Raw genomic sequence first — 26,743 nt, forward strand, 5'->3', positions numbered from 1 at the left:
AGCTTTCAGTACTACTAGTTCCTTCCTGGAGGAGGAGAGACAGATATGTTGTGGAAGGTTAGAAAAGAGGGTCAGGTCACTCAAGGTCATTTAAGACTCCAGGATGAAGACAAAAGAGAGACAAAGATGAAGGAAGAGAGGTCACCAAGAAGTACTTTGGCAAAGAAAGCATTGTGCTAGCTTCAGTCCAGAAAGGATGATGGTAAAGAGATAAGCAAAGGTGAGTTAAGCTGAGGGAATAGTGCAATTAAGAGCCAGGAGGAAAAGGAGATGGGCGGAGAACTTAAGAGGGAGATGGGTCAGGTGGAGAAGAATGAAGACTAAAAAGTAATAATAGAAAATAATTAAGTAAGAGATAATAAATAAATAAATTATATAATAAATTTTAATTATATAAATGATTATTATAATGAAAAAAAGATGGGAGATACTATTCTAATAGAGGTCAAGCCTCGGTGGGTACTGGGATGCAAGGATAAGCTGGGGGCCATGTTCATTGAAAGTAGTGTTTGAAAGGTGGTTTCAAACAGCCATGTGGTGTTGCTGGCAGTTAAGTCCCTTAAGTCATGGTGCAGTGCTTAGTCAGCAATAGGTATTCGGTGTCCCCAAGATAGACAGGCAGGTAGTTGTTCTAGATCCACTCAGGTGCTAAGCCAGTTTAGCTGTTATCATTCCTGTATAAAAAGCTTCGCAGTGGACACATGCTACCTGGTAAACTAATGTGCACAGTTTAGCAGTTTCCTCTAATTTTGATACTATAAGATTTACACACACTGCACTATTCATTTCATTCTCTTCCTCTTAATTCACATTTACTTCTCGTTCTGTGCTCACAATCTCTAGGCTGAAGTTGGCATAGGGCTTACCAATATACTATCTTTTACCACCTACTCTCCTTGATGCCTCCCCCTTCATCTGTATTTCCCTTTATCCTCACAACAGCTGGGACTCTCCTATCCCTGGGATCTGAATGGCTTGCTCCTCTTTTCAGCCTCACCCAAAATACCCCTCTCCACTCCCAAAACGGTAAGTTTTTGTTCTTTTATATGTGTATCGGTAGTACTAACAATTTCACCTTTTGAACGTAAGTACTGAACAGGAATTCTGTTTCATAACTTTAATGTTTTCTTAAGAGAATTTTCCTTTCGATACAAAGAAATAAATTAGTAATTTACAAAACTTTTCCTTCTGCTGTTATGGTCTTGTATTCATACAGAGATACATAAACAAGCAGAATACAGCACTGCAGTCGGCAACACCTATGTCTGGTGCAGCTGTTACACTGTTGTTGTTGTTGTTGTTGTTGTTGTTCTTGTTGTTGTTGTGGTCTTCAGTCCTGAGACTGGTTTGATGCAGCTCTCCATGCTACCCTCTCCTGTGCAAGCTTCTTCATCTCCCAGTACTTGTTGCAACCCACATCCTTCTGAATCTGCTTAGTGTATTCATCTCTTGGTCTCCCTCTCCGATTTTTGCCCTCCATGCTGCCCTCCAATGCTAAATTGTGATCCCTTGATGCCTCAGAACATGTCCTACTAACCAGTCCCTTCTTTTTGTCAAGTTGTGCCACGGACTCCTCTTCTCCCCAATTCTATTCAATACCTCCTCATTAGTTATGTGATCTACCCATCTAATCTTCAGCATTCTTCTGTAGCACCACATTTCACAAGCTTCTATTCTCTTCTTGTCCAAACTATTTATCGTCAATGTTTCACTTCCATACATGGCTACACTCCATACAAATACTTTCAGAAACGACTTCCTGACACTTAAATCTATACTCGATGTTAACAAATTTCTCTTCTTCAGAAACGCTTTCCTTGCCATTGCCAGTCTACATTTTATATCCTCTCTACTTCGACCATCATCAGTTATTTTGCTCCCCAAATAGCAAGACTCCTTTACCACTTTAAGTGTCTCATTTCCTAATCTAATTCCCTCAGCATCACCCGACTTAATTCAACTACATTCCATTATCCTCGTTTTGCTTTTGTTGATGTTCATCTTATATCCTCCTTTCAAGACACTCTCCATTCCATTCAACTGCTCTTCCAAGACCTTTGCTGTCTCTGATAGAATTACAATGTCATCGGCGAACCTCAAAGTTTTTATTTCTTCACTGTTACACTACTGGCCATTAAAAGTGCTACAGCGCGAAGATGACATGCTACAGATGCGAAATTTAACTGACAGGAAGAAGATGCTGTGATATGTAAATTATTAGCTATTCAGAGCATTCACACAAGGTTGGCGCCGGTGGTGACACCTACAACGTGCTGACACAAGGATAGTTTCCAACCGATTTCTCATACACAAACAGCAATTGACCGGCGTTGCCTGGTGTAACGTTGTTGTGATGCCTCGTGTGAGGAGGAGAAATGCATACCTTCACGTTTCTGACTTTGATAAAGGTCGGATTGTAGCCTATCACAATTGCGGTTTATCATATCGTGACATTGCTGCTCGCGTTGGTCGAGATCCAATGACTGTTGGCAGAATATGGAATCGGTCGGTTCAGGCGGGTAATACGGAACGCCGTGCTGGATCCCAACGGCCTCATACCACTAGCAGTCAAGATGACAGGCATCTTATCCGAATGGCTGTAACGGATCGTGTAGCCACGTCTTGATCCCTGAGTCAACAGATGGGGACGTTTGCAAGACAACAACTGTCTGCATGAATGGTTTGACGATGTTTGCAGCAGCATGGACTATCAGCTCAGAGACCATGGCTGCGGTTACCCTTGATGCTGCACCACAGATAGGAGCGACTGCAATGGTGTACTCAACGACTAACCTGGGTGCACGAATTGCAAAACTTCATTTTTTCGGATGAATCCAGGTTCTGTTTACAGCATCATGATGGTTGCATCCGTGTTTGGCGACATCGCGGTGAACACACATTGGAAGCGTCTATTCGTCATCGCCATACTGGCATATCATGCGGCGTGATGGTATGGGGTGCCACTGGTTACACGTCTCGGTCACCTCTTGTTTACATTGATGGCACTTTGAACAGTGGATGTTACGTTTCAGATTTGTTACGACCTGTGGCTCTACCCTTCATTCGATCCCTGCGAAACCCTACATTTCAGCAGGATAATGTACGACCGCATGTTGCAGGTCCTGTACGGGCCGTTCTGGATACAGAAAATGTTCGACTGCTGTCCTGGCCAGCACATTCTCCAGATCTCTCACCAACTGAATGTGTCTGGCCAATGGTGGCCGAGCAACTGGCTCGTCACAATACGCCAGTCACTACTCTTGATGAACTGTGGTATCATGTTGAAGCTGCATGGGCAGCTGTACCTGTATACTCCATCCAAGCTCTGTTTGACTCAATGCCCAGGCGTATCAAGGCCGTTATTACGGTCAGAGGTGGTTGTTCTGGGAACTGATTTCTCACGATCTATGCACCCAAATTGCGTGAAAATGTAATCACATGTCAGTTCTAGTATAATATATTTGTCCAATGAATACAATTTTATCTTCTGCATTTCTTCTTGGTGTAGCAATTTTAATGGCCAGTAGTGTATATCGGTCACTCTGCTACATTATAAAGATTTAATCAAGTTTGAATGTGGTGTTATAGTCAGTGCACGAGCGATGGGATGCTGCATCTTTGAGGAAGTGATGAAGTGGGATTTTCCCTTGAGATCATTTCATGTTTGTGCCATGAATATCAGGAATCTGGTAAAACAGCAAATCCCCGACATTGCTGTGGCCAGGAAAAGATCCTGCAAGAATGGGACCAATGACGACTGAAGAGAATCATTCAAGTGATAGAAGTGCAACCCTTCTGCAAAATTGCTGCAGATTTTAATGCTGAGCCATCAAGAAGTGTCAGCATGCGAACCGTCCAAAGAAACATCAATATGGGATTTCGGAGCCAAAGGCCCACTCATCTAACCTTGATGACTGCGCGACACAAAACTTGACACCTTACCTGGGCCTGTCAAGTTCAACATTGGACTGCTGATGACTGGAAACATGTTGCCTGGTTGAGTGAGTCACGTTTCAAATTGTACCGAGTGGATGGACGAGTATAGAGACAACCTCATGAATCCATGGACCCTGCAGGGGACTGTTCAAGCTGGTGGAGGCTCTGTAATGATGTGGGGTGTGTGCAGTTGGAGTGACATTGGACCCCTGATATGTCTAAATATAATTCTGACAGGTGACACATATGTGAGCATCCTGTCTGATTACCTGTATCCATTCATGTCCATTGTCCATTCCGACAGACTTGACAATTCCAGGAGGACAATGCAACACCCCAAACGACCAGAATTGCTACAGAGTGTCGCTAGGAACACTTTTCTAAGCTTAAACACTTCTGCTGGCCACCAAACTCCCCAGACATGAACATTATTGCCCATATTTGGGATGCCTTGCAACACGCTATTCAGAAGAGATCTTCACCCCCTCATACTCTTATTGATTTATGGACATCCCTGCAGGTTTCATTGTGTAAATTTCCTCCAGCACTACTTCAGACATTAGTCGAGCCCATGTCACATCATGTTGCAGCACTTTTGTGTGCTCGCGGGGGCCCTACACGATATTAGGCAGGTGTACCAAAAGACAAGACACTGTTTAAAGTTGTTACCAAATATCTCAAAAAGTTCTTGACTGATTTACTTCAATTTTTACATGCCACTCTTATAAATATTCAAATGAACATAGGCTATTTGAATTTTTTTAAACCACAGTGTACAGGTTTTTTGTTTAACTAACAGATGGAAAGAGAATGTTGTGCTGTGATGTGAAAATGTGTGGTTTAGCTTTCTTTCTTGCATTGAGTTTTAACTACGATGTTAGGACATGTAACTATTAGACAAATTGTTTCCATATATGTTCTTTATTCTGATATATAATTTTAGATAAAAATTGTATACACAACAATGTGCTGTTTTGTTTTCTTCCGTGCAGCCAGTTTCAACAGAAAACAGGAAAGATGTATTTATAGCTTATTGGCTTATGATTAGAATACTATTATGGAATCTGAATTATCTGAAACTTTGAAATCCTTCCCACTTGCAGAATAAAACTACGCAAAACACTGTCACTGAAACTACTATCCTCACAGATCCAGGAGCTGGAGAGATGTCCCTCATACCCTGCATACCAATGATCCCAACCGATTTACCCACTCATTTTACGTGCCTTCAAATCACAAACCAGGTTTTGTTGTAATACCAATGTTTACAAGGCTGAAAGTCTGAGAGGGAATGGGGGGAGAGGAGATGTACGGGGGAGAGGAGACGTACGGGATAGAGTAGACGTACGCGGTACAGGAGATATACAGTAAGGGGGATGGGAGAAGGTAATGGACACTGAAAGGGGGAAGGAGGAGTTGGGCCAGGAGAGAGGGGGGAGGAAGAGATGGAAGGAGGAAGGAGCTGATGAACAGAGAGGGGAGAATGAAAACAACAAAGGGTGTGAAGGGGGTGTTGGAGACTCGAATACATGCTTACGGCCGGGTTGCTAGCTAGTTAACAATATATACAAGCAATCACAACATTTTAATAATTACTTCTCTCTTACCAGTTGTTTTTTAACTGCATAAACATCTCGTAGCACTTCTGGAAACTTTACATATTACTTAAACAAGGGTGCTTTCTAAACTACCATTATAACATTCTCTTCCCCATAATATTAGTTTTGGATACCTAGAAGATGTTCTGAAGATAATTCAAAGATTGTTGCGAGGTGTGAAAGAAATTCTGTAACTTCATCTACTGACAATAAAACCCAGATTTCCACTTAAACACAAAATTCTAACACATAATTAACAAGTGATACTGACTCATGTGCTCTACACTACACTATGTACTTAATCTGATAAATTTAAGGAAGCCCTTACTTTACAATAAAACAGAAAGCACCTATAAAATGTGGTTGTGTTGTTTCAACACTGTATTAACTAATATCAAGAGAATGGATGAAGATTTGTTTGATGAAGAATGTATTATTTTGAATGGCACAGTAATGCCTCTAAAAGTTCCATAGAACTACATGAACAGCATCATATAAAACTGAGCATTACTGCTACACATGTCATAAAACCAAACAACAGGACAAAAAAGAAAACAAAACCATAGTTTGCAATATCAAACTTAATCGAATAAATAAATTCCCAGGATGAACATAATTTGGATAACGTTTTTTATGAAACAATTTCAGGACACAGCACTTTTTCCAAATTAAACTTATTTTTTAAAATTATTTTACAACTATACCTTTTCCTGTAAGTACTTTATCTTTCTCACTACTCTGTGGTTTAGTTATTTCAGCAGATCTTTTTGCAATCACTGAAGAAAGCTCAGTTATCTGTACATCCTTATCTGTCAGACGCCGTTCAAGGGACTCAATTTGCTGACTTAACAAAGTGCATTCTTTTCTTGAATTTTCCACTTCTTTCTGCAGCCTTCTAGAATCCTCGGAAGATTGTTCTTGTGATTTCTGAAATACAACCACATAATATCGTCTTAAGTTTGTTTTTAATAAATTCACTCCTGAATGCTGAACGTGACTAATTAGCTACTCATTTCTGGATGGGCAACATATGAAGGTGATGTCAAGTTATAACCTACATTCGTAAACAATGGATGCCAAATTCAGCCCTGTATGAAGCTCTTCAAAACAAAGTTTGAACATATTTAGTCTCTACACAGATTACTAGTTCTGCAGAAGAACTGAGGAGAAAAATAACAGTGGTTTATCAATAGCCGTAGAACAACTTGTTTTGCCAATTAGGCTCACATAATTTACTAAGTATGAACATTTTATACACCAATATATTACCTAAAGATAAATGCCATAAATTGGTGGGAGTATCCAAATGAACTTTGTCACAACAAAAGATTCCAATAAGAATCCAGTTTTGGCCAGCAGTAGTCAATAAAAAACTAAACTTTGCAATCACATGGGACATGGGAAACTGACATGGGAAACTCCCCATTGCAGCTCCTCAGATTTATTGGGAAAGTGGCCCACTGGGTGGCCCGTCAAAAACTGAAAACAGATCAAGCTTGAAAACAGGAAGAAGCTGTACTGAAGGGTGAAAAATGAAGCAAAATAGGAACAGTGAACGGTCCAAGCACAGGACGTTCAACATCAAGCAAAGTGCACGAATCATGGCATTATCGTCGTGTGGCCACTATACTGGACTACAAAACAGAAGATCTGTGTTCAAATCTTCCTCATGGCACCTTTTAAATTATGAACTTTCCACCGGGTCATTGACATGTTTGTTCCCCTCCCGTAGTCTTGGCAATTGTCATACTATACACTGGTTGTATAATTATAGAATAGGAGTCGTGTGGTAAGAATATATTACCATCACACGTAAATGTGATGAATAATCAGAGCAGGCAAGATACTGCATAGACCTCTCACAGAAATGGAAAACAACAAATAAGCGGGTGTGAACTATGTTACAACAAAGGAATTCAAGAGGCAAAACTTCCAAAACAGAATGTATGAGTCATACCAAGTTCACTACACCTGGAGATCCCCTCCTTACACCTCACTGTTGCAAACGGACACTGCACCATGACTCAGACACAAATTTAAAGACAGCAAACAGACATGTCAATGACCAGACAGACAGTTAATAATTCTGTGAACGGGGGAGGGGGGGGATTACAGGGGAGATTTGAACATGGATCTCCCCCTTCACAGTCTACCACTGGGACCACAGAACTAAGATGACGTGGATACTCAAATGCACTCCACATTGCACATCTTGTGCTTTGACTGTTCACTGTTTCGATTTTACTCCTTTTTTTCACAGTTCTGTACACCTTCTTCCCGTTTCCATGCTTGATCTGTGTTAAAGATTATGATAGGCTATCCAATGGGTCATCTTACAGCTAAGTTTGAGTGGGGTGCAATGGGGAGTTTCCTTTGTGACCAACGTCAATTGGCTGCTGTGTCACCCTCTTCCATATCGCATCATTTGGACATGGTATGGAGGGGGTGCAATGGGGAGTTTCCTTTGTGAGCAATGTCAATTGGCTGCTGTGTCATCCTCTTCCATATGGCGTCATTTGGACGTGGTATGGAGGAGCATGGCAGTCAGCACACTGCTCTTCTGGCCGTTGTCCATTTTCCAGACCTTGGAGTCACTACTTCTCATTCAAGTAGCTCTATGACATCACGAGGCTGTGTAGAATCTCTTCCAGTCAAGATCAAGGAAAAAATATCTGACACTACCGGGAACCAAACCCGGGTCCACCACATGGTAGTCTTACGTGATGACCAATCTGCAAGGGAAGCAGACTTTACTACTGTTAACAAGGTCTCACATTCCACTCCACCTAAAAAAAGTAGGGCAGTTAAACAATTGACACTGCAAACAGTGCTCCCTGTACAATACACTGAACTTGCTGCTGAAGCATTTCACAATCTGTATTAAAATATACTGCTGAAGACTTGATCAGTTACTAATAGTTATCAGCACAAATTTAGAATTTCAATATGGGAAATAACTACATTTCTTAAGTAATGCTTCAGAAAATGAAGAATATTTCCAGCACAGGAAGACCGCTGGTTGGGGCCAAACATGTGGCTTGAATTAATTGTTAATCACATAGTTTGACATTGTCAATTTGCTTTATAACAGACTATTTAATTATGAATGACACTTATTCTAAAAATGAAACAGTCATTGACTTCAGACCTATCGTTCATCAAATGCATTACATGTACAAGCATGTACATGTCAGAAAACCAGGTTCATTATCTTACTGCAAAGATGTTAATCTGACATCGTGGATGTATGTAAAAGCATCAAACCACATATCCAAATGTTCAAAGTTTGATATAATCACAATACAGTAAGTTTTCTAGTTTTTCATGTGTTTTTGCCAATAAGACTATGTTCCTGTCCCAGGACAGGTTTTAATCAACAGTGAATTTTAAATTGCTCCATAATCAAGTAAGCCACATCAGAAGTCAAAACCTGACAAAGGCTTACCACCTCCAACAGAAGTGTGACTAGTAAGGCATTATAGTATATAAATGTAACATTTGAATTTATAACAACTTTACAATGAAGGTGCACAAAATAATGCTGCAACACAAGGTTTATAATGCATCTCATATCAACTAAAAGTCAAACCAAATCTTCAGTAACTGACTTCTGTAACTTTGTACTTTGTACATGCACAATTCACCAGTGTTTATGTAAATAATTATGGAGTTGTGATTCTCTGTGACAGGTAGAATGGCCACCAGAGCACATTAGTGTTGTTTGTGTTTAGTGTTGTTACCAAGCTTGGTAGAGTATATAAGTGGTGTAAACAGTATCAGATGTTGAGTGATCATTACAAAGAACACGGAAGTGCTTCACTCTCATGTGAGAACATTATCAGCATCTGGCACAGCTCGAAAGGAGCACCATTGTGAATCTCGATGTGGCCAGTTGATTGAATCATGCAGTATCCATATTTGTGGGGAATTCAGATGTGATAGTGACCCGATGTTGGACTGCATGAGGAAAAAATGCAGGCAAACTCATTGTCAATGTTGTGGCCGACCATATCTAACCATATGGGACGATAACCATTATGTGCACCAAGCACCTTCACATCTGCCCCTGCCATCTGATAACAAGTAATGGGTGCTCTGCAACATTCTGTGTCATCCCACACCCCTGGTCAGAGACAGCAGAAGCTGGAATAGGGAATTACTATGCCACATGAAGGTTGCCATTAACTCCACAACACAAAAGGTTGCATTTAGAGTGATGTCATGACCATAAAGCATTGTGTTCAGTGATTAAGAGCCGTTTTACACTACCCAGGATGAGAATCTTCAGAGAGTATGTTGGTGACAAGTGAAGAGGTCTCCTTCTTCCAATGTTTTACAGAGGTACAGAGGTATTACCCTTGGCATTATGATTTGGCGAGCCATTGGATAATTCTTCAGGTCATAGCTGGTAGTGATTCAGAGAACTCTGACACCACAACAGCATGTCACGAACATCTTGCGTACTCATGTGCTACCTCTCATGTGACAGTATCCTGTTGCCATTTTTCAAAAGGACATCACTCATTCACATATCACAAGTGTCTCTATGAACTGCCCGGGATATGTGGATGTCCTGGGGCCACCAAGACCTTCAGATTTATCAATGACAGAAAATGTTTGGGACAAGCTCTGATGTCATCTCTGTCCTGGCATTAGTATCTGGGATTTCCAGATCCAGTTACAACAGTTGTGGGCCAGCTCAAGCGAGAATACAATGGCCTTATGACACCCTTCCCAACCAAACTGTTGGATCCATCCATGCTAAGAGGGAAGTTATACTGGTAAGTGGGCTTATACACTATGTTCTTTGTAAGTGTGACTTGATTTTACACTCACTGACATAACAGCACATAATCTCTCTACCGATGAGGTTTCATTACCCTTTCCCTTTCCTTATGAGTGCTTCACCTTTTTTTTTTGTCAGGCAGTGTATTTTCATAGGACTGGTAATAGTGGTACACATTTCCAACACTGCATTAGCACTTTCTCTTACTAAAAGTTGATAGTACAGCTGAATAGTGTGAACATTTAACGATCTTTATGAACATTAAGCACCTCATAAGAAGTCACAGAGGTATCCCTAAAATATTCAATCTCTTGTGAAGTTTCACCAGACCAGTTTCTAGTATTCATGTGATCTTCAAATGACAAATATTCTATTCTATTAATAACAACAGTTCACTATATTGTGGCTTGCTTTACTTTAATGGGGCTTCCATTATTGTAAAGCTATAATCAGTGGTTTTATTTTATGCTCAATGGTATAATATTACACATTACTTGTATTTGATTTGGATAACATTACAGCCTTTTAAAGTTTTCCTTTCTCTCAGTTGTTATCACATAAATCAGCACAATTAAGGAATTCAGTGACTTAGGGGAATGTAAGCCGCATTGCAGCAGCAGCTGTATAACATTCATTAAGCAACTCTTATTGGCAAGGGAGTTCAGATAAACAACTCATATGAGTTGTTTGTAAATGCTCTTAGCAGCATTCATAACACAAAACATAGTCTGTAGGAAAAGCAATATTCTAAATTGCTTTGGTTAGCTGCATTCACAAAATGCTGCTAACCATTACCGTATAGTAGACGACGTTTTTGAAAATTAGAATATGAATGTTATTTTTGGTGTCAGGTTGCTCACCTAAATATTTAATGACTGCAGCTCTGACTATTAGCATATCACACACACACACACACACACACACATTTTACAGTTTAAAAATATAGCTTCATTACTGAACTCAGAGGTGTCACAAAATCCACAACAGGAGTAACACTTATGAAGGCAAAAAGGACAAGATAATAAATTTCTGCTCTTTGGAAGTGAAGTCGCCTTTCTTTGATTGATTGTTGTCACCGTCATCTTTCATGTTAGGGGTAGAGAAAATATCGAAGGTAGAGCAAAATGTGAAACCACATATGTTATTCACCAACCACTCAGAGTCACAGACAATGGCGGCTAAGCTCAGGTTTTTTTTTTCTGCAGACCTATGTCATCCAATCTCCGACAGCCAATGACTGTTCAGTAGTGTTCTGAACACTCTGCTATGAATGTTGTAGCCAATGAAGCATTAAATACAATCACAGCAAGTTATTCAGTGAATTTTTATTCCATCTGCTGTGGGTTATCATCGCTGTCAGTGATGGTAAGTAATAAAATTCTACAGATGCAAGCGAGTGGGCTAATTTTTAGGAGACATGCTTTCATCATGCACAAAGCATACGTAGGCATTTACTACAACTGTTTTTTGGAACCGGCAACACTGCAAATCCTGTCCATGGCTTGACCTACATGAACTGCCACCATTACTGAATCAAATCATCGTCTTTCCTCATTTTAGGTTTTTACCCCTTCCTCTCTTTTCTGTTTTCCTCCTTAAGTTTTTAATCGCACTGTTCATTTCACTTCTAGTTTCTCTTCCTCTTAATCCATCCCTGCTTCTCCCTTTGTCCCCCTTTTATCTCAGGGCTGAAGTTACCACAGTCCTTGACAATGTACCATATTTGACTTCTTGCTCTTTGTCTCCCTATCTTTTCACAGTGGGTGGCCCCTTCTCAATTTGTGATCTGAGTGACTGCCTTTTCTTCTCAAACCTCTTTCCTCCCTGTGGAAAGAACTGGCAGTTCCAAAAGTTAGGAACAGTTTACTTTAGTTTTAAATGTTTGATGGCCATACTGGAATTTCACTTCCTAAAAGGTAAACAATGGCCAATCATTCTGGCTCATTGTGATCCTACACCCCCCCCCCCCCCCCCCCTTCCAAAGTGAATTCAGAATTCTCATTTTGTAAAACTCAATAATACAAAGCATGTTGAGGAAGCAAGTTTGCTGTGGTCGTAGCAAGTTGTGGCATTTTGTTTTTAAAGGTTTGGCAACACTTACAAGGGAATGGTCCAATAAGACATGTCAATCATCTAACCACCTAAAACCTGGTTTACAATTGAGTGAATGGAAGCGAACACGTGCGAATGAGCATCTGCAGAAAATTCACTACCACTCGCTTGTGTGATGATGATGATGTTTGGTTTGTGGGGCACTCAACTGCGTGGTTATCAGCGCCCGTACAATTTCCCAACCATTGCTCAGTCCAATTTCGCCACTTTCCTGGATGATGATGAAATGATGAGGACAACACAAACACCCAGTCGTCTCGAGGCAGGTGAAAATCCCTGACCCCGCCAGGAATCGAACCCGGGACCCCGTGCTCGGGAAGCGAGAACACTACCGCGAGACCACGAGCGGAGGACGTCCCCTCGCTTGTATACGAGTAGAATTGTTTATACTATAGGGAATAGAAGAGAACATGAGGTAGTGGACATTGCCCATGAATGCTGTGTTATTAGTTTTTAGTTTTTGGAGCTAATATTCAGCATACAGGATACTTTACTATTCAGTGATGATTATTTTGCATGGCGAGCACACTGCTCTTGACAGAGTATGCAAAATGGTGCAGGGAAGGAGAATTTAAGTGTCTCAATTTGTATGGAAGCATGACATGCATGGAGATCATGCACTTTATACAAAATTGCATCTCCATCTCTCCTTTGCACTGGTCCAAAATGTTCCTTGTATGTCGGCTGCCATTTTTCCCTGGCTTCTCATTACCTTTTAGGCAAAATTTATAAACAAAACACTAATTACTGATATCAAGCATCATCTCAACAGGTGATGCAGCTAGCGCATAGCGTATAAGGTTTAATAGTAATATTCTTCCCCCCCCCCTCCCCCTACAAAAAAAAGTAAAATAAAGAAAATAAAATAAAATAAAATAAAAAAATGGTCTAGTGGCAAAGCACATGCTTCGTGATCGAGAGATCAAATTGGATCAAATCCTGTTCAGACCATAACTATTTCACTATGATTTTTAACCTACCCCCATGAACCACGGACCTTGCCGTTGGTGGGGAGGCTTGCGTGCCTCAGCAATACAGCGATACAGTAGGTGCAACCACAACAGAGGGGTATCTGTTGAGAGGCCAGACAAACGTGTGGTTCCTGAAGAGGGACAGCAGCCTTTTCAGTAGTTGCAGGGGCAACAGTCTGGATGATTGACTGATCCGGCCTTGTAATACTAACCAAAACTGCTTTGCTGTGCTGGTACTGCACACGGCTGAAAGCAAGTGAAAACTACAGCTGTAATTATTCCCAAGAGCATGTAGCTTTACTGTATGGTTAAATGATGATGGCGTCCTCTTGGGTAAAATATTCCGGAGGTAAAATAGTCCCCCATTCAGATCTCCGGGCGGGGACTACTCAGGACATCATTATCAGGAGAAAGAAAACTGGCGTTCTATGGATCGGAGCGTGGAATGTCAGATCCCTTAATCGGGCAGGTATGTTAGAAAATTTACAAAGGGAAATGGATAGGTTAAAGTTAGATATAGTAGGAATTAGTGAAGTTCGGTGGCAGCAGGAACAAGACTTTCGGTCAGGTGAATACAGGGTTATAAATACAAAATCAAATAGGGGCAATGCAGGAGTAGGTTTAATAATGAATAAAAAAAATAGGAATACAGGTAAGCTACTACAAACAGCATGGTGAACGCATTATTGTGGCCAAGATAGACACGAAGCCCATGCCTACTACAGTAGTACAAGTTTATATGCCAACTGGCTCTGCAGATGATGAAGAAATTGATGAAATGTATTATGAGATAAAAGAAATTATTCAGGTAGTGAAGAGAGACAAAAATTTAACAGTCATGGGTGACTGGAATTCAAGAGTAGGAAAAGAGAGAGAAGGAAACATAGTAGGTAAATATGGATTGGCAGAGAGAAATGAAAGAGGAAGCCGTCTGATAGAATTTTGCACAGAGCATAACTTAATCATAGCTAACACTTGGTTCAAGAATCATAAAAGAAGTTTGTATACATGGAAGAATCCTGGAGATACTAAAAGGTATCAGATACATTATATAATGGTAAGACAGAGATTTAGGAACTAGGTTTTAAATTGTAAGACATTTCCATGGGCAGATGTGGACTCTGACCACAATTATTGGTTATGAACTATAGATTAAAACGGAAGAAACTGCAAAAAGGTGGGAATTTAAGGAGATGGGACCTGGATAAACTGACTAAACCAGAGGTAGTACAGAGTTTCAGAGCATAAAGGAACAATTGACAGGAATGGGGGAAAGAAATACAGTAGAAGAAGAATGGGTAGCTTTGAGGGATGAAGTAGTGAAGGCAGCAGAGGATCAAGTAGGTAAAAAGACGAAGGCCAGTAGAAATCCTTGGGTAATGGAAGAAACATTGAATTTAATTGATGAAAGGAGAAAATATAAAAATGCAGTAAATGAAGCAGGCAAAAAAGAATACAAACGTCTCAAAAATGAGATCGACAGGAAGTGCAAAATGGCTAAGCAGGGATGACTAGAGGACAAATGTACCGATGTAGAGGCTTATCTCACTAGGGGTAAGATAGATACTGCCAACAGGAAAATTAAAGAGACCTTTGGAGAAAAGAGAGCCGCTTGTATGAATATCAAGAGCTCAGATGGAAACCCAGTTCTAAGCAAAGAAGGGAAAGCAAAAAGGTGGAAGGAGTATATGGAAGGTCTATACAAGGGTGATGCACTTGAGGACAATATTATGGAAATACTGACCCTACGACTTATCTTAGAAGCTAGAGTAAGGAAAGTCAAACCTATGTTTCTAGCATTTGTAGACTTAGAGAAAGCTTTTGACAATGTTGACTGGAATACTCTCTTTCAAATTCTGAAGGTGGCAGGGCTAAAATACAGGGAGCAAAAGGCTAGTTACAATTTGTACAGAAACCAGATGGCAGTTATAAGAGTCGAGGGAGATGAAAGGGAAGCAGTGGTTGGGATGGGAGTGAGACAGGGTTGTAGCCTATCCCCGATGTTATTCAATCTGTATATTGAGCAAGCAGTGAAGGAAACAAAAGAAAAATTTGGAGTAGGTATTAAAATCCATGGAGAAGAAATAAAAACTTTGAGGTTCACTGATGACATTGTAATTCTGTCAGAGACAGCAAAGGACTTGGAAGAGCAGTTGAACGGAATGGACAATGTCTTGAAAGGAGGATATAAGATGAACATCAACAAAAGCAAAATGAGGATAATGGAATGTAGTTGAACTAAGTCGGGTGATGCTGAGGGAATTAGATTAGGAAATGAGACACTTAAAGTAGTAAGGGAGTTTTGCTATTTGCGGAGCAAAATAACTGATGATGGTTGAAGTAGAGAGGATATAAAATGTAGACTGGCAATGGCAAGGAAAGCGTTTTTGAAGAAGAGAAATTTGTTAACATCGAGTATAGATTTAAGTGTCAAGAAGTTGTTTCTGAAAGTATTTATATGGAGTGTAGCTATTTATGGAAGTGAAACATGGACGATAAATAGTTTGGACAAGAAGAGAATAGAAGCTTTTGAAATGTGGTGCTACAGAACAATGCTGAAGATTAGATGGGTAGATCACTTAACTAATGAGGAGGTATTGAATAGAATTGGGGAGAAGAGGAGTTTGTGGCACAACTTGACTAGTAGAAGGGACCGGTTGGTAGGACATGTTCTGAGGCATCAAGGGATCACAAATTTAGCATTGGAGGGCAGCGTGGTGGGTAAAAATCATAGAGGGAAACCAAGAGATGAATACACTAAGCAGATTCAGAAGGATGTAGGTTGCAGTAAGTACTGGGAATGAAGAAGCTTGCACAGGATAGAGTAGCATGGAGATCTGCATCAAACCAGTCTCAGGACTCAAGACAACAACAACAACATGATTTTTAACCGAGTATTCACTTCTCATAGCTTTTGGAGTGGCCACGAAAGACATGCGATTCGGATTCCACATTAAACTGTAGGTCTCCATTTTTCTATTAAGTGACTGGGGAAGGTTAGGGACACGTAAGCAGCTGCAGTGGTGTCCAGTTGAAAGACCTGCAAGAGGCCTACTGGGCACACCAGACACAATTCTCTTTTGCTCATGCTTGTTAGGTTGTTTTCTCCAGAGAAATCCTGGATTAAACTATACAAACATTTTCTTTGAATAACTTCAAATTGACAGTTCAATTCTTGCACAAGTAATTCTGATAAAAGTGGCTAGCAGAGAAAATAAAATCATGGCAGTTTTTGATGTCACAGACGACTTCCATCAACGAGGACTTGTAATTTGTTGAAATGAAATGTCTCTTGCAGTACTACATTTTACAAAAATTCTTATACGCCATTCCTTATAATAATGCTTGAGTGCTGTAAATCTGACTATCAGTGAAACAGTCCTTTGTTTATTCACTGTAGTTGCCACAAAAATGTGAAGTGTCTACTGAAAGACTAAAACAAACATTTTTCTTGCACCAGGCACACAGAACAAAGGAAAAATTGCAGTCAGGCACTTCGCAGTAACCACCATTTTTATTTAGACAGAAGTGGGATGGAGTCAAAAATGGTCCCAGCCGTTGTTCTCCTTACTGAACTGTATACCAGGCATACTTCAAATTCGTATAACGTGGTGAAAGAAACTGGTCATCCACAAATGACTGGAGCTTAAGAATACTGTTCCACTGACAAACCTGAAATGAGAGAGAGGTGTCGGAAATTATGTTGTCTGATTATTTCCTGAAAAATACTTTACACTGTTGAAAAAATTCTAGTAGTTCCAGGGGGAATCCACATTAATCTGTAGATTTTTCGTCATCCTCCACAAAAACAGAGGCATCATTACAGCCAGATCATGAATCTAACAAAAGCAATGAATTAGTTTCTGCAGCTGGTAGGAATACATTTCAAACGAAATGTTGAAAATTATTCTTTCCCATTTTTACAGATTTTGGTACATCGATTACAACATGTTTCCAACTAAACAATCCGTTTTTTTTATTTTTGGTCCTAATTTGCCTTGTGATTCTTGACGGCAGATATAAAGCTGTGGAAACAGTAAAGCACTCATACTTATCACTGCAGTGTACACACAGTCCTTTCAAGAAACCTGACTGATCAGCATTATAAACAGCAGCTGCGGGGATAACAGCAAGTTTAGTCTTTATTCACATCAGCTATGAATTTCTCTATAGCACTATCACTGTCAGCTGCTCTACACGTTTACGTCACGTAAAATTGGTAATTTTGCGACTTCCCATTCTGTACAATTTCTTGAACCTGCATAACCAGGTCACCGAAGCCTAGAAATTATCAACATTCATGTCAGATGCAATTCGAAGGGCTCAGCCTCGTAGATCTCCATCGGCAATGGTGCGTAGCCCCTCACGAGCAGTTCTAAATCTTTCGAACAGTTTTTCATTCAGATGGTTCTGGTTTCCATTTGGAGCATATTTTTCACTTCATAAAATTCATTCTGCTATTTGTACAGTTCATGCTCTGATTTTACGAAACAAAAATGCCTTTGCATACTGCGTAACTTCAAGAATTCTTTCCCTCCTTTGTTTAACAAATATTTCACTGCCTTTTCTTTGCTGCTGAAAGCTATTGCAGTACATATCCTTTTTTAGACTTTGAAGGTGTTCTTCAGAACCACAATTCATGGAATCATCACAGTTATTTCGTATTTCTTCTAATGTATCCACAATTTCAAACCAAATGTCAATAACATTCGAATGAATGTCAAGGAACTCAACTAACAAATGACACATATGTACGTCCTCAGGAGAAGTACGTGATTTTGGCTGGAAACCACATTCTTCATATTTCATCGTTATTAAATTGAGAACGTTAATTCGATTCCACATTACCATGAAACTGGAAGAAAAGAAAAGTACAACTGGCAGGCATATCTCACAAAAGCACAGTAAATATTAATTCAGCTTACTTCCCAATACTGCAAAAAGCAACTGATAATTTGTATTAGATGTTACCCGAGTGGTTAATTCAAGAGAATAGTAACTGTGTACTGTAGTGTCAGAGAAACTACGAGTATCAACGAATGGTAACCTGAAACATCCTTTACAAGTTACAATCAGGTTGTATAGTGTTTCCTGTTTACAAAGGTACCACCGACCTCTGCTGTGTGTGAGCCTAGTTGTGCATGTCAGTTGCTGCAGCACCAGCAGTGGTGTAAATTTCTACCGCTGCCTGGTGCACTACAAATTTGGCAATTTTCAGCTTCTTCTTCTTCCTCTTCTTCTTCTTCTTCTTCTTCTTCTTCTTCTTCAAATGCTCACAGTGCCTCTTAGCAGCTAAAATTTTGCCAGTGCATTTTTTCACTGTCTTCTTCCTGTGTAAAATATTTCAGGGTACATTTCGACGTGTCTTATTATTGGACCACTCCCTTGTTAGTGGTAGAGGTGGTGTCCCTGATCAGAATGAGCATCACATGAGCAAGGCAGAATGTAACTCATGTTGCACTGTCCAGTTGCATGAAAAATGTTGGTAAGAAATCCCACCATGTGCAAGCCACATGCTGTGATCCACTTCTTATTTTGAATGACACCTACCACATTTTTTTTTTTTTAGGAATCAGAACAGTTTACGGCAAATGGGTTATGAACAGAATAAGTGTGTTCAAGCAGTGTAGTGAGTTTACTGGAAAGAGAACAAATGTTTATGATGAACAGAGGAATGGAAGATCTTCCATTTTGACTGATAAGTTTGTGTAAAAAAAAAAAAATCGAGGAAAACGTTTGTGAAGACCACTGACTGATATCGGATGAAATTTCTGTGATGTTCTCACAACTTTCCTTATCTCTCTTATACAAGGCACTCACTCACAGAAACACTGGGATACCAGAAACTGTGCACATGATGGACCCTAAAATAGCTGACACAGGAGCACAAGAAAAATCAGGCCAATAGTGTTCACAAGTTTTTTAAGCAGCTTGAATTTGAAGGTTTTCTGAGCTCTACAGTGACTGGAGGTGAAACGTGGTCGTTGTAACACACTCGAGACAAAAAGACAGACATCACACCAATACCCCACCTGCCAAAAAATACAAAAATTATTAACAACTTCTTTCCCTCATGATTTGTAATTTAGTTTCTCCACTTATCCTTCTTTCTACAACTTGCCTTTATTTCAATCAAAAATCTGCAGTTTGTGGATACTAAAGATATGTTTTTTGTTGTTGTGTGTTCCTATTAGTGTCGCTAATTGTTTCCTATGTCGGTCACTGATATTCATGGCATCTCCTGTATGAGGTAAACTGTTAAATTTTTTTATGTTGAAATTATCATAATATGGAAAGGAGGAATCCTGGAAAATATACAAAAGAATAAAGGTGGGGCAGGATGTAAATTTTACCCAAAATTGCAGCAACAGACAAATGAAAATATATTAAAGAAAAGAACTCAATAGCAAAATCAGATATTTTTGAGAAATCTTACCTGCAATTTCAACTTCAATTCCGCACACTCAGCTACATATTTCTCAAGTGAGGATTGCAGATGTAAACGACCCTCCTCTTCAGACTGGTTAATACTACTTTGTAGTTTTTCTAGATGGCTGAATAACAAGTCAGTTCTTTGTCGTTCAACAGTTAGCAATTCCTGTTGGGCTGCAGAGCGAATCTGCACATTCCGCAATATTTCATTATCGCGCTGCAGATTCCTTATTTGTAGGTCAGCATGCTCAAGACGACGTTGCATGTCATCCAGCATCTATAGTAATTCAAATAAAAATAAGAAAGTAGTCAATTTCCAAACTATGAACATGAAAAAGGGTATTTTAACTTCACAGAAGTTGTTCAAAGAGTATTATGAATCTTTAAGCCAGTGAATTTAGATCATGGCAAACATTAAATTTACATAGAGTATATATTTCTGCAAGTGAACACTTATTCTGTAAATTAATTTTTAACATGGGTGGTAGAAGAAAGAGGAATCGAGTAGAGGTTAGAAAATTTAAAAAGTAAACTGGATAGTTTGAAGTTAGATACAGTGGGGATCAGTGGAGCTCAGTGAAGGGATGAAGAAATAATGCAGGAGTAGGTCTAGTAATGAATAAGAAAATAAGTATGAAAGTAAGCTGCTATGAGCAGAATAGTGCACTGTCATAGCCAAGAGAGGCAAAATGCCAACAACCACCACAGTAATACAAATTTGTATGCCAACTAGCTCTGCAGTTGAAGAGGAGAGTGAAAGAATGTGTGATGAGATAAAATAAATTACTCAATTAGTTAAGGGAGAGGAAAATTTAACTTTGACGGGCGACCAGAATTCAATTGTAGGAAGAGGAAGAGAAGGAAACATGGTAGGAGGATATGGATTGGAAGAAAGGAGTGAAAGAGAAAGCGACCTGGTAGAATTTTACACAAACCATAATTTAATCACCACTAACTTGGTTTAAGAATCACAAAAGACGGTGGTTTATGTGAAAGAGACCTGGACACATTGGACTGTTGTTTCAGATTGATTACACAACGGTAAGACAGAAATTTTGGGACCATATTTTAGACTGTAACACATTTTGATGGGCAGATGTTGGCTCTGGCTGTAATTTATTGGTTGTAAACTGTAGATTAAAACCAAAGAATTTGCAAAAAGTTAGAAAATTAAGGAGACAGGATCTGAATAAGTTGAAAGAACCAAAGGTTGCTAAGAGTTTCAAAAGGAGCATTAGGCAGCAGCTGACTAGAACAGGGAAAGGAATGCAGTAAAAGAAAAATGGGTAGCTGTGAGAGGTGAAATAGTGAAGGCAGTCGAGAATCAAAAGTGTTAAAAGACAAGGCCTAGGAGAAATCTTTGGATAACATAGGGGATACTGAATTTAACTGACAAAAGTAGAAAATTAAAAGAAGGCAGCAAATGGTGCAGGTAGAGAGAGAGAGAGAGAGAGAGAGAGAGAGAGAGAGAGAGAGAGAGAGGGCGGGGGAGGGGGGGGGGGGGGCGAGCTTGACAGGAAGTGCAAAACGATTAAGCAGGACTGGCTAGAGGACAAATGTTAATCTTTAGAAGCATGTACCAGGGGCGTTTGAAAAGTCCATGCAAAAATAAAAACTACTTATGTGTTTGGGTTAAACCTTTCTTATTTATCGGCATAGTCTACTTTTAGACTTATACACTTCGTCCAATGCTGTTCTAATTTGTTGATCCCTTCCGAATAATGGGAATTGTCCAAGTCTGCAAAATATATATTAGTTGCTGCAATCACCACCTCATTTGAATAAAATCTTTGTCCCACCAGCTATTTCTTCACATTGGGGAGCAAGTACCATATTTACTCGAATCTAAGCTGCACTTTTTTTTCCGGTTTTTGTAATCCAAAAAGCCGCCTGCGGCTTAGAATCGAGTGCAAAGCAAGTGGAAGTTCTGAAAAATGTTGGTAGGTGCCGCCACAACTAACTTCTGCCGTCGAATATATGTAGCGCTACACAGGCATGGCGCCAAAACCTTCGCGTCAGTAAAAAAAAGAAAGAAAAAAAAGGTGGAAGACGAGCTTTTTTTTCTCCGCCCCGAGTTTCGACCACTGCACTTTATACATTATCCAACAAAGTAAATACAAATTCCGTATTGTTCATCTTCGAATGTAGCACAATTTCAATGTACTACGAAAATCCGACATGCAAGACTGTTTGGGATGTTTGTCAATATGGCCAACTCTACTTTCTGAATTTTTTCCTACCTGTGAGAAGAGATGGTTGCTAATAGGAACCTGATGAAATGTGAATCACCATAAGAATAATACGAATATCAACATTTTGTCATGTATTCTTTCGTGTTTGCTGCTATCTCATTTAAATCCTGCCTGCCTAATAAACTACGAAACAAGAGTGAGACAACAGCAAATGCGGAAGAATATGCGTATCGTGTCATGTTTATATTCGTCTTCACAACGTATCGAGGTTGTGTTTAGTTAGTAGCATCTTTGGAAAGAACGCACACCAAGTTTCAGCCATATTGGTATATTTCTTTGTATTTGGCATTCGTGTGAATCAAGGAAGTCGAGTGATTGTCAAAAAATGGATGAAAAGAATTTTGTGTGGTGATTAAACATTACTTTATGAAAGGCAAAATACTTCAGGAGATTAAAGAGACGCTTGATAAACATCACAGTGACTCTGGACCTTCAATTAGAACAGTTTATAAGTGGTTTCAAAATTTTTGGAGTTACCATATGGGCACAAACGATACTGAATGTTCTGGATGCCCTGTGGAGGTTACGACTCCAGAAAGCATTGATAAAATCGACGATATGGTGATGGATGACAGAAGAGTTAAGGTGCGTAAGATTGCTAGTGCTTTGGGCATATCGAATGAACGGGTACGTAATATTTTGCATAAACAGTTGGACATGAGAAAGCTATCTGCAAGATGGTTTCTGTGATCGCTCACACTTGACCAAAAACGGAATCTTGTGAACTGTTGCAAGGATGGTTTGCAGCTATTCAGGAAGAATCCATGGGACTTCAAGCATTGTTTTGTTACTGTGGATGAAACATGGATACATTGCTATACTCCTGAGACCAAAGGACAATCTAAACACTGCGTTACCAAGGGAGAATCTGCACAAAAAAAGGCGAAGACCATTCCTTCAGCCGGAAAGGTCATGGCGACTGTCTTTTGGGATTCGCAAGGGACAATCTTCATTGACTATATGGAAAAGGATAAGACTATTACAGCTGCATATTATTCATCGTTATTGGACCATTTGAAAACAGAGCTGCAAGAAAAACGCCGGTAATTGGACCACAAAAAAGTGCTTTCCCATCACGACAATGCACAAGTACACACCTCAACTGTTGTGGTCGCAAAATTAATGGAAATAGGATTCCAAATCATTTCACATACCCCTTATTCTGCAGACTTCGTACCCTCGGACTACTACCGTATTTACTCGAATCTAAGCCGCACTCGAATCTAAGCCGCACTCGAATCTAAGCCGCACCTGAAAAATGAGACTCGAAATAAAGGAAAAAAAAATTCCCGAATCTAAGCCGCACCGGAAATTTGAGACTCGAAATTCAAGGAGAGAGTAAAGTTTTAGGCCGCACCTCCAAATCGAAACAAAGTTGGTCCATTGTAATATGAGACACAATTTAGGTCGAATGAATGACGATAGAGCTACAGTAGTTTGGTTCGAGTCGTAAGCTTAGCAGTTAAGCTTTACCAGGTAGCCATTGCTACGCGTCAGGCGCTCCGTCCGTATTTATATGGGTACCCTTCCTTTTTCACACATGCTTCGTCTGGTTTGAATCGATTGCTTATTTTGCTTTGATCTGATAAGTGCCGTTTTCTTTGTTATAGGTGTTTGCGTCCCTCTAAGCTGAAAATGCATTATTGTACTGTGTCACGCATTGTTTGTCGCATTCTGATAGTGCGTGTTTACGGCTTGTCGCCGCTCGCGGCATGGCTTGCTTTTGTGCGCGCTACCGCCGCTTACAATTAAAAAAAAAAAAAAAAGAGAGTAATCGTCTCATTAGCGAAACAATGGCAAGAGACTGCTATTTGTTGTTACTTACACTGTTGCTTTCTTTGATAATGATCAACAAGAACCAAATAATAGACTGCGTATGATAGTACATGTTCTGAACGAGAGTTAGGCGAAAATGTTTCTCCGTTTGAAAATCTTTGCGGCCGCTTCTTTAGTGCATCAAATTCTGCACAGAAATTAGTCATCTTAGAATTAAAAATCTAGTTTGCACGCCCCTCGTATATCTAGGGGTACCACCTCCAGAAAAATCAAAGAGGGCTTTGGAGAAAAGAGAAGCAGCAGTATGAGTATCAAGAGCTCCGATGGAAAACTCAGTGCTAAGCAAAGAAGGACTATATGGAGGGGCTAAACAAGGGAAATGAACTTCAAGACAAAGACGTGGAAGAAAGAAAAGACGTGGAAGTAGATACAGATGACATGGGAAATAAGATACTATGATAAGTATTTGACAGAGCACTGAAAAACCTAAGCCAAAACAAGCCTCCTGGAGTACACGAAATTCCCCCATAAATACTCTGACATCCTTTGGAGAGCCAGTCATCAATGTTGGCTGGAATACATTCTTTGAAATTCTGAAGGTGGCAGGGGTAAAATAGAGGGAGTAAAATATTTTCACAAAATGTAAAAAAACCAGACAGCAGTAAGGACAAGAAAGGAAATCAATGGTTGAGAAGGGGAGAGGCAGAGTTTTTGCCTATCCACAATGTTATTCATTCTGTACATAGCACAAGTAGTACAGAATGTAAAAGAAAAATTTCGAAAAGGAACTAAAGTTTACAAATAAAAAATAAAGAACATTGACCTTTCTCAATGACATTGTATTGTTTATTTATTTATTTCTTTATTTACATGTCAAGTTCCACAGGACCAAATTGAGGAGCAAATCTCCAAAGTCATGTAACGTGTCAGTACATAAAATTACAATATAAAAGTAATAACAGATAAAAGTAAAATGTTTACGAACCGGAAAAAAGTCAAGCCATAAGTTTAAGTAAACGGAATCAACAATACAACAATAATCAGCTTCATTTTTCAAGGAACTCTTGAAGAACGGGAGTGACCCAGTTTTGATTTGAAAGCATGTGGATTACTGCTAAGATTTTTGAATTTTTGTGGTAGCTCATTGAAAATGGATGCAGCAGCATACTACACACCTTTCTGCACAAGAGTTAGGGAAGACCGATCCAAATGGAGGTTTGATTTGTACCAAGTATTAACTGAATGAAAGATGCTTATTCTTGGGAATAAGTTGATATTCTTAACAAGAAATGACAGTGAGGAATATATACAGGGTGGCTATAATTAAAGTTAAGCTTTCAAAACGCTGTAGAAGTAACACCGCTGGTCAGAATGACATCAATTTGTAGTGGAATATTATCAGAGAAGGGGGAAAATGTATGGCAGAAGAAAAATAAGTAGTTACAACATGTAGCAATAGATGGCACTTTAATCATCATAATTTAATAGTGGTCAACTATAAATGACAAATGAATCATACAACAATGCTTAAGGTGTAGTCTGATGTTAAACAAACAGTACTACTCAGTGTGCATGGGTGTACAGGTGTGATCACTAATGATAATTTTAAAACATGGGAGAGCGAAAGGCAGTCAATTCAAGGGAACTTTTGAAATCCTTCAAAAAGGAAGCAAAAGATGTGTTACACTAGTCATCTAAATTAAGAAGGAAATCTCTACATGAAATGAGTACTGACATCATCAAATAAAGCACATATTGTTAAAATATGTTATACAGAAAGTGATACTCCACAATGTTTATAAATTAGCTGATCAACTTGATGGGGAAGGAAGATGAGTGTATATGTGCAATAGAATCTTCTTACGCCAGGAAGCAACACATCATATAATCGCTATGAATAGTAATAGTTTTGTGTCGAGGTGAGGTTGTTGATTTGGCAGTTGTCCCACTGACACATTATTCTTTTACTCAACAGAGAGATGATAGCATGTGGGAATGGGCCACTGTATTACAGTCCTTTCTTTGCATAAAGTCATGGCTTCTTTGTTGGCTGCATTATTTGCCTTTATCCTGCTACATCCTGGCAACTAGCACAACACTGTCTTTCTTGCCTTTGGTTTTCTATCTCCTTGTGGATACGAGTCTGAGAATATAACAAATATTCTTCTTTAATGAGTTCTCACCTTAATAATCGCACACGTTAATGTCATAATTTGTTAATTGCTCGGGTATGCACAACTTGAAGCCACAATCAAGGAAAACAGTGGAGCAAGTAAGAATATTGCCCAGCTTAGATCCTTTACAATAAATAATCTATAAGCACGCCCAATGCTACTGTAGAAACTAAGTAGTTGTTACAACATTACTGTTGACTGCTGTGGCACCCCAACCTACAGAGCACTTGGTATTAAACATGCCCTTTGACAAGACCATGCCACAATCCAGTATACAAGCCAGTCAAGGGCCAGCTGAAGCCGGTCAAGGGCCAGCTCAAGCCAGTTGAGATGTGATCTGTGAAGTGCACAGCTAGTGTGCAACCAATTTGGTTCAGGTGCTAGTATCATGGACTCCTTCTGTCATAGGCAGAACTTTGATATGGTGTGGGCTAGATATTGCTTTAGAATACGGATTTAAGTTAGCTTGCACTGTGTCCAAGGCGTATCAAGAACATTTTCCAATGGAGAAACATATTATTGCAGCTAGGTTTTTGATAGCTGAAAAAGTACGCCAGTCTATCAGTTAAGAAGGAATTGCAATCTTAAATGTTTGTACAGGCAGACACACTAATCAGGAATGTTATGGTGTGTCTCACCCTTGACTCTGAAGTGAGAAACAACGTACTGTGGGAATCAGATTCCTCTATGAGGAAAGCAATGCCTA

General features: G+C 39.6%; 1 protein-coding gene across 1 annotated transcript in view; it reads right to left on the minus strand.

Moving 5' to 3' along the window:
- LOC126175006 (nucleoprotein TPR-like) overlaps window positions 1-26,743 on the minus strand; it is a 361,682-nt gene that overhangs the window by 186,558 nt on the left and 148,381 nt on the right. The window contains exons 12-13 of the mRNA XM_049921492.1: window positions 19,840-20,112; window positions 6,239-6,461 (exon numbers count right to left, since the gene is read on the minus strand). Coding sequence (XP_049777449.1) covers window positions 6,239-6,461; window positions 19,840-20,112 — 496 coding nt within the window. The remainder of the gene's footprint in view (window positions 1-6,238; window positions 6,462-19,839; window positions 20,113-26,743) is intronic.

This window comes from Schistocerca cancellata, chromosome 3 (genome assembly GCF_023864275.1).
Source record: "Schistocerca cancellata isolate TAMUIC-IGC-003103 chromosome 3, iqSchCanc2.1, whole genome shotgun sequence".
Taxonomy (NCBI): Eukaryota; Metazoa; Arthropoda; class Insecta; order Orthoptera; family Acrididae; genus Schistocerca; species Schistocerca cancellata.